We start from the raw sequence: 9,724 nt of genomic DNA on the forward strand, positions 1-9,724 counted from the left end.
GAGTGAATGAGGCTGTGTGAATGTATGTGAGCTGCATGTGTGTCAGACTGTGTGAGGTGTGTGAGTGAATGAGGCTGTGTGAATGTATGTGAGCTACATGTGTGTCAGGCTGTGTGTGTGATACTACTGTGTGAATGTGTGTGAGTGAGGTGTGTGTGTCAGGCTGTGTGAGTGAGTGGGGTGGGTCTAATCAAATGCCCCCTAGTGTGAGATTCTGGGTAGGCGCCTGTGGGTGAATCTATCTGATTTTCGGCATGCTCACTCCCCTGTGGATACATGCTCAAGGGGCCCTACACCCGTGCCGTGTATGTGTCAGGGTGAGTGGGGATTTATATAGGAAGCCGCTTACCCACACCTAGGATGGTGGAAAAGACAGCATGTGGGTCCAGGTATTTGGGGGTCTGTATATGCAGATGCATGAAAGAGGGCACAGGAGGTCTTGACAAGCACATATGGACGAACGTAGAAATAGGCACCTTGGTGTAGGACAGATGAGCATTCTAAAGTCCTAGGGGGTGTGGCGTCATGGTGCAGGTGAGAGTCTGTGTTTACCGCGCCTTTCTCACTGTGCTGGGGAGGGAGGCTTTCAAAGTTCAACAGGCAGGGAGGTAGGACCCTAGGAGAAGGAATCTCCACACTTGGAAGATGGGCCTTGCCTGTTATTGTTACGTGCTTTCAAGTCGGTTCTGATTCACAGCAACCCTGAACAGGGCTTTCAATGAGCAGCTGGTGGTTTTGAACTGCCAACTTTGCAGTTAGCAATCCTGTGCTTTTCCTTTGGCGCCACATCAGGACCTTTATACACATGGAGACTCCAACATTTTGAAGATGATAAGCTAAACAAGGTTTGGAGGAAGATGAGTTTGGTGCACAGAGTACTGAAGAAGTAGGTGAGTGGGTGGGGCATTGTTGGGAGGGAAGGGGCAGAGAAGAGAAGGAGGAGAACCACAGTGGGGACCTCAACACATTTCAAGACAAGGAGGCCACATACTCAACTTCCAGGTGAATTCTCTGCTGTGAGACCAATGCCTCTGGTCCCCAAGCCTGAGGCAAGAACACAGATGCCCTTGGAGGCCTGGTGTGAGCAGGTACTCTATAAGACGCAAGGAAAGGGGCTGTGATATGAATTTGAGTTGATCTGGGATGAAAATAAAGTAAAAACAATGAAACTACCACGGCCCAACGCAAATAAAATGTGGGTCACACATGTATATCTTCATCTACTAGTTGTTGGTAAGTGCCGTCGAGATCCAACTCATAGCACCCCTGTATGGGGTTTCCAAGGGGCAGCTGGTAAGTTTGAACCACCGACCTTGCAGTTCAAACCAACCTTGTGGTCTAGTGCTTTAGCCCACAGTGCCACACCAGAAATGGGCAAGATTAAGTTTAATATTGTCTTTTATTTGGAGTCCCTGAGCGGTGCAAGGCTAATACGTTTGGCTGCTAACCAAAAAGTTGGAGGCTTGAGTCCATCCAGAGGAGCCTTGAAAGAAAGTTCTGGGGATCTACTTCCAGAACGTCAGCCATTGAAAACCCCAATTCTACTCTGATACACACAGGGTCACTGAGAGTCAAAATTGACTCATCAGGAACCAGCAACATTCAAAACCCTTATCACCTCACAGTTGCCCTTACCACACATCTCCGGTGGGTAGCAGATCAACAAACATGAAGCACGTTTTTAGCCTCCACGCCAGACTCACAGGGAGAGACGGAATTTTTCACAGGGTACAGGATGGAAGTAGAACCAGTTGTTCTGGATTTCAAGGAGGCAGGGAGACCCCATGGACTTCTGGCTTTGGTGTGTTTTCATGAATGCTTAGATGTAATCTTGTCTCCATTCCTGGGAGCTACTTACCAGAGGCTCACCAATTCTCCCAACCCCCTCCAGGAAGTTCTGCTTTTCATCGGAGCAGTAGTCCCATCTAGGCTGCGGGAGTGACTGGACACTGCTGACACCAGACCCAACATAACCAGCTACGTGGGTCTTGAAGGCATTCCCTGTGAAATGGGCAAATCCATGCTCCTCCTTGTAGGAAGCTTCGTGAATTAGGGAGAAGTGCTTATCTGAGGGCTGATATCTTACAACAGCCAACTCTGGCTGAGATCATCCTAGAACTGTCCAGAGAGGCACACCACGTATGAGGACTTATTTAGTATGAAGACGGAGGCCATGCACTAGACCCTGGGAGCAGTGCCAGGCTGTGAGTTGGAGGGAAGACTACACTGTGAGTCTCAGGGTGGAGGTGGGTGTTGTCCTGGGACTGTTGTGGAAACAGACAAGGGAGGGGGACAGACCGGTTGCTACTAATGGGAGCGGGATGACTGCTGGGTGGCATCTCACTCACCAGAGTGAGGAGCTAAGTGCCCGGTGAGTAGAGAGGTGCTAAGTGTCTGTGCCCACCTGTGGCCCACTGCCAGGCAACTGGGTGTGTTCATGTGTGCCCAGACACAACTCTCTGTCTCTGCAGTCACACCATCGTCCCCGCTACTTGTCTGGGTTACTTCCTCCCCGGCCTGTAGCCAGGCTCCGGTGTGCTCCTTGGAGCTGAGCAGAGAGGAAGGTACTGCCAAGATTCCAAGGCCTGGAATTGGCCTCGAACTTTTCCATTCCTGGCCAGCATAGGAAGAGCACGTAGGGGGTCTGGGAGTGGCCTGACTGCAGGGAGCAGGAGCACAGAGGGAGAAGGCTGTCCCCTCCTTAAGGGGACTGGGGTCCAAGAGGAGCCACTCAGCAAGCAGCTTGGAGCCTCCCATCCTATGTGCACCTCCTGCTTTCATTCTGATGAGGGAACCAGGAGAAAGGAGTAAAGAGCAGGGAAGTCCGAGGCCACCTTCTGTCAAAGGAACTGTTTAGTTGGGGAAGGCTGAGCACTCATCCAACAACACCTTGTTAAATTATACACACCATGCCTCCATCCACTTCAATAAACGTTTATGGAATTTGTGCTAGATTGATTGGTTAGCAGGGGATGGGATGTGCAGCATGGCCAGAGAGGACCAGATGATAATGTTAGTAAGTCTAGCACACTAACCCAGAACTCTGAAGAACTCTGAACAAACCCAACAAGAAGGACCCCACTGGGAAGGGGCTGTTGGTCCTGGGATATTCGAAGTCCTGCATCTCAGCTGCCTCTCTATCTCCAGATTATTGTTGTTGTCAGGTGCCATCGAGTTGGCACCGACTCATAGTGACCTTCTACACAGCAGAACGAAACAATGTCTGATCCTGGGCCAACCTCACTACTGTTGCCACACTTGAGTCCTTCAATGCTGCCACCTGGCCAATCCATCTTGTTGGGGGTCTTCCTCTTTTTCTCTGACCCTCCATCTTACCAAACATGATATCCTTCTCCAGTGACTGTTCCCTCCTGACAATATGTCTAAAGTATGAGAGACGAAGTTTGACCATCTTGGCCTCCAAGGAGCACTCTGGCTGCACTTCTTACAAAACAAATCTATCTCCAGATTAGTTTCCCTCAAAACAGGATATACAAAGGGACTCTTTGTGGAATCTTAAGGGTTCATCAACTGTTGACTAAATCTCTAGGGAGGAGCCTAAACTCCTGCTTCCAGAACCCTTCAACCATCCAGAAAGCAATGTGGAGGCACACGGGCCAGGTTCTAATCCAGGCTCTGCCACTGATTGCCCTGTTAGCTTGGGTAAGTCATTTACTCTCCCTAGGCCTCAGTCTCCTTGTCTGTAAAATGGGAATGGTTGTAAGTGCCATTGAGTCAGAATAATGAGTCAATAATCCTTCGCTATCAGTCACATGAAACTTCCAGCAGCTCCTTCTGTGCTTTCCTGTAGAGCAAACAGCAAACTGCAGAGACCTGAGGGCAGGCAGGGCGGCCTGCTCTGGTTGCCTCTAGACAGTGAGGGCTGAGGAAGAGGCTGTTGAGGGGGAGACACTGGCAGAGACAGACATGCAGAGCAGCAGATATTTCTTTATTCTGTGGTTCTGACTCCAGATACTTGCTCCCCCACTGTCTCCATTTCTCTATTTGATGCAAGCCTGGGTCCAGTCAGGCCAGGAGCTGGAATCAGCAGATGGGATGGAACCGTGGCTGCTCTCTGTGGGAACAGAACACAAGTTGAGGTCAGGCTGGGGAAAGACAGAGTGAGGGACTGTGAGGGCCAGTCTATCCAGCCTTCCTCACTTGACCTCTGATCCCACCTGACACTGTCTAGCTCAAAAGGGACAGGCCTAGATTGTGCCCCCCACCTCCACCATACCTCACCACCTGCCCTGACCACTTTGTTCTGAGAAAGGGGAAGCTGGGACTGCCCAGCCGGACCCACCTGACTTGGTCTTCAGTGCTGGTCCAGGATGAGGGGCACCTGGGCACTGTCCACACGGGGAGGCATCCTCTCGCCTGTGCGCACGTTGAACATTGGCAGGGTGGAGAGTGGTCGGGGCACCTCACGGCTGGCTGCCATCTGCCGCAGCTCCTGCGTATTCCCTCGGATGGTGCCATGGTGAACCATCTGGATGCTGGGGGCAGGCAGGGCCATTGGTGATGTCAGCACCCACAGCTTTGCACAGTGGCCTGGGAGCCCAGCCTGGCACTGCCTCTGAACCACCCTGCACTCTTCCCCACTCATCCTGGGGGAGGACACACATGCATGGGGATTGGACAAACAGGAAGCTCTCGGAATGCCAGTTCAGTGCCCAGTGATTGAGGCACAGGCTTTGGGGAGAGAGCTGGATTCAGAGCTATGTGCCTTTCCTTAATGACTCTGTGCTTCAGTTTCATCAGCTGTAAAATAGGATGATAATACCTTCCTTATAGGATTTTTGTGAGGGTTAAATGAGAAAATGCAAGATCCTGGTGTACAACAGTATGTTGGCAAGTGCTCACGAGATTCTAAGACATGAACTGATATCCACCGCGGACATGTGCTCCCAGAGGGTTGCTTGCTATTTGCATTTGATGTTCTGGTAGCCTTCTGGGTCTCCTCAGGCATTCAGCTCCGCTACCTCCAATACTTTCTCCAACCACAGAGCACCCTCCCTCCTATCCCTGTGTTGGTCTAGCAACCCTACAGCCTTCACTTTTTCACACTTCTTAGCCTTTGCCCAAGATGTTCCCCTCCTAGGAACAACCTCTCCTCTCACATCTCCTGTCAGATATTGATCATCTCATCTTTTAGCTCTTCAGGCCTGTCCTTCAATGCCTTCAAACCCCCTCCCAGTCACACCCCAGCGTTAACCTCCCACCAGGCTCCAGCCCAGTCTTTGTTTCAGATCAGGGCTCCTTGAAGGCTGGGAATCCCAGCGGCAACTGAATAGAGTGACTGCCTCATCTATCAGAAAGTCCTTCTTGAAATCTAGCTCCAGTTTCTTCTCAGATTGGATAACCCTATTCTCATTTGAATGAACTCTGACAGAATAATGGTTATGAGTAGGACTGCTAACCTCAAGGTCAGCAGTTCAAAGCTACCTGCCATTTCCTCAGAAGACAGACGAGGCTTTCTGCTCCTGTAAAGATTTACAGCCTCCGAAACCCTATGCAGAGTCGCTAGGCGTTGGTACTGATTCCACGGCACATCATCACTACCAACAGCATTCTCCTTTGATGTTCGTACAGGCTCGCATTCTGTTACTGTTGAACCCGTTCTAGTTCCTTCTGAAAGGCAGGAGAGCACAGTTGCTGTTGTTGTTGTTGTTAGGTGCCATCGAGTCGGTACCGACCCATTGTGACCTTATGCACAGCAGAATGAAACACTGCCCGATCCTGGGCCAACCTCACTACTGTTGCCATGCTTGAGTCCATCGATGCTGCCACCTGGCCAATCCATCTCGTTGGGGGTCTTCTTCTTTTTCTCCGACCTCCATCTTACCAAACATGATATCTTTCTCCAGCGACTGTTCCCTCCTGACAATCTGTCCAAAGTATGAGAGACAAAGTTTGGCCATCTTGGCCTCTAAGGAGCACTCTGTCTTCCAAAACGGATCTATTGGTTCTTTTGGCAGCCCATGGCACTTTCAATATTCTCCTCCAACACCATAACTCAAAGGCATCAATTCTTCTACGATCTTCTTTAGTCACTGTCCAGCTTTCACATGCATATGAGGTTATTGAAAATACCATGGTTTGGGTCAAGTGCACCTTAATCCTCAAGCTGACATCTTTGCTCTTCAACACTTTAAAAAGGTCTTGTGCAGATTTGCGTAATGCAATACTGCGCCTGATTTCTTGACTGCTGCTTCCGTGAGTATAAGTGTAAAGACTTGCTGTAGGCTTGAATCTGGATTCCACTGCTTACTGGCTATGCACCCTCAGGCAAATCACTTAATCTCACTATATTTCAGTTTCTTCAACTGTAACACAGTTGTATTTAAATAGTTAACATAGGAAAAGCACTTATAATCTCCCCTGGTCAGCAAGTAACAATGGTAGCTATTATTATAGGGCGCCTTCTGTTGCTATTATTATACTTCCTCACCAGCGTTCTTTTATGACGGCACACTCACCCAATGAACTGGGCCTGCAGCGGAGGATGTTTTCAAACCCAATTTACCCAAACCCATCCTCAGCTATGGGACCAGCCTGTGGAGTAGGGACTTTGCATTAGAATCAGTAAGAATTGGTTTTCTTGGAGTGGGAGAAGAGCCATCAGAGTTTAAGTAACCCCACTTGCCCTTGGATTACTAGACAGGGGAAAGAAAAAGTAGTTAGTGGATACAGACTCCAGCTAGAAGCTGAAAGTTTAGACTGTAATAAAGACTTTGTAGCCTCACAACAAATGAGCCACACTCCTCTCCAGAGAGTAGAAAGAGTCCTGCCCCCCACAGGAAGAGGTGGAGTTACTGTCTGGGGGAGGGTCGAGATGAGATGAGCTCCAGAGTCTGGAATTCGACAAGCCAAGTTATCCAAAACACCATTTTCCTTTCCCAGGCAAGGAGAGGCTGATGGGGGTGGGGAGCAAGAAGTGTGTGGATGCCAAGAGCAAGGCAGCCAGGTAGATAATGCCCCCTGGTGGGGAAAGGACTTTCATTTAGGGTCCCCTGCCTGGCCCTCCAGCCTACATCTGGGTCTCATTACTTTGGCAACTCATAAAGATGGAAAAAAGTTCTGGGATGTTTTTCTAGAGCAGAAGTGGCAGCCAGAACCACAGTGCCTCCCCCCACAATCCTTCCACATCAGCACTTGGGCAGACAAATGGACAGGCATTCTGTCGGAGACACACACACACACACAGACACACACACACCATTGTGGGTGTGGCTGCCAAACCAAAGGGAAAGTGCAAGCCCCACTCTACCACCAACAAATGAGTCCTCACACCCTGCCACTGACACCTAGACATATTCACGGGTCATGGGGCCCAGAGGACTTTGTGAGGAGTAAAATTTGATATCAATGAAAACCAGGCAGCAGAATTCTAACTTGTGGAGCATATGAAAAATGGCAGACACTGAACAAGGAAAAAATGGGATTTTGTAGAAATTAAACATCACAAAACCCAAATTGACAAGGGCTAATATGTGGCGCTGTGGGCTAATGCATCAGACTGCACAGTCGTTGGAACTGCAAAGTCAGTGGTTCAAGCTCACCAGCTGCTCCTCGGAAACCCTATACTGGGTCGCTATGGGTCGGAATCGACTCAACGGCACTTAACAATAACAATAATATCACATATGGTAAAATTGGCTATTAACTCAAAATTGACGGCTGAATCAAATTTTCCTGAGAATATTCAGATTTACCAAACTGGCTCAGTAATACTGAATGTGGTGGAAATATTGGTCATACGAGGTAACCAACAATGGAAAAAGCGCTAATGGATCAAATTTGGCACAGGCCAAAAGAAGAATTAAATCCTCCAGGTAAAATGTACATGCTCCCAATGGGGGTAAAATTTTCTGTAAAATAAAAATGAAAACAGAAAAAAAATAAATAAATAAAGTGAAGCCTTTTAACTGTTTTATATAGAAAGTCAATGGAGGAATTAATTATGTATTTACTCTGGAAAATATATTCACCATAAAAATTCATAAACTGTTGCTGTCAAGTCAATTTCAACTAAAGATGACCCCATATGTTACAGAATAGAACTGCTCCATAGCGTTTTCTTGGCTGTAATGTATATGGGAGTAATTGCCAGTCCTTTCTTCTGAGGTGCCTCTGTGTGGGTTTCAACAACCAACCTTTAGACAGCAGTTGATTGAAAACCGTTTGTGCCACCCAGCAGCCTAAGAATTCATAAATGCTGATATAATTCTGATTTTTAAAATGTTTGTATTCCCTAACCCAGAAACTCAGACATTCAGTGGGTCAAGATGGTAGAGGCAAAATGGTGGGTTTAAATCTGGGAGTTCAGCACACCCTAAGATCAGATCCCACACATACGTGCATTCACACATGTGCGCACTCTGTGTGGACCCCTGTACCTGGGCCGGCCACCCCATCCCTTTATCCCATGTCCCACTTGATCTGGCACCTCCCACCCTCCTAGGAGGGAACAATGGGGTCACTGTGACCTCCACAGGACTCTGGCGGCTGCACACTATCCCTCTGAGGTCACCATAGAGATAACTTTACTGCCCCCTGTCCCCTTGGCACAAATCGGCTGAGGCCAGTTGTGGGCTAACACCCCTGTTCCTCTATCTGGCCACCTGGGATAAGGTGTAGGCAGAACCCTACAGGGAACCCTACAAGGGAACAGGAACTGGACGCACCTCATCCATCCACCCGCCAAGGAGTAACCTAGTGGAGACTTCCAGCCACCACTGTGGAGGTCCCCACATGCAGCTCCCATCACCTACCTCAGGGAGAGATGCAGAAAGATACCTCAATACTGCCCCCAGCTGAGTCCTTAGCCTCCACCACTGCCCTTAGAGGGGGCCAGCTGGCCAGCATGCCAGAATCCCTAACAAGAGTGAGACTGGGCACCGCATCTTTTCCAAAGCCCAGAGGAGGCCCAGCATATCCCAGGTGATCCTGGGAGCTGTGGCTGACAAGGAGGCACACCACAGCATGTCCCTGGCCGCCCTGAAGAAGGCTGTTACCAACACAGGCTATGACATGGCCTGAAATGCCCAGCACTTCAAGCGAGTGCTCAAGGGACTGGTGGACAAGGGCATGCTCAAGCAGGTGACCGGCAAGGGGGTCTCTGGCTCCTACTGTATTGGCAAGAAGCAGGCCTCTAAGTCCAAGCTCAAGGTCAAGAGACAGCAAAGGCGGTGGCAGCCTGCGCAGCAGATGCCTGGGCAACACTGTCTTGGGCAGCATTAGCCACAACTGGGCTCCAGACAAAGGCAGAAGCGTGTCCGCAGGATGGCCAGATGCCACCACAGTTAATGAGGCAGGCCAGGCAAGTGGGCAGGGGTACCAGGATTTGCCATAGGCCCAATGCAATGCCAATAAAAGGAAGCTCACTTATTTCATACTCGCCTCCTGGAATCTTTGGGACCCAGGGCAGTGGGTGAGGAAGACGAGTGGGGTACAGAGGAAGGGTAAGGCTGTGGGTGTGGGACATCTCAGGCAAATTAAAGGCTTGGGAAGATGGATTTGGGAAGGACTGGAGATGAGGTGATGGAATAGGCATCAGCTATCCCACCACCTCGTCTTACTGGTGGAGAAACTGAAGCCCAGAAAGAAGGTGTATTTAACAAGAATCACAAAGTAATTATGTGGCAGAGCCAGGCTGGACTCATAATGAAATGTGTGTTTGCAGGGAGTCTTTCAGTTGATTCTCAAACCCTTTCCCCAGGTT

At 49.4% G+C, this 9,724-nt stretch overlaps 1 protein-coding gene across 1 annotated transcript in view; it reads right to left on the bottom strand.

Moving 5' to 3' along the window:
* Positions 1-4,291: 4,291 nt before the first annotated feature.
* Positions 4,292-9,724, bottom strand: part of SGCA (sarcoglycan, alpha (50kDa dystrophin-associated glycoprotein)) — a 12,145-nt gene continuing 6,712 nt past the window's right edge. Inside the window, exon 9 of the mRNA XM_006832468.1 lies at positions 4,292-4,496. Coding sequence (XP_006832531.1) covers positions 4,316-4,496 — 181 coding nt within the window. The 3' untranslated portion in view covers positions 4,292-4,315. The remainder of the gene's footprint in view (positions 4,497-9,724) is intronic.

The sequence above is a fragment of the Chrysochloris asiatica genome, unplaced genomic scaffold (assembly GCF_000296735.1).
Source record: "Chrysochloris asiatica unplaced genomic scaffold, ChrAsi1.0 scaffold00007, whole genome shotgun sequence".
Classification (NCBI taxonomy): Eukaryota; Metazoa; Chordata; class Mammalia; order Afrosoricida; family Chrysochloridae; genus Chrysochloris; species Chrysochloris asiatica.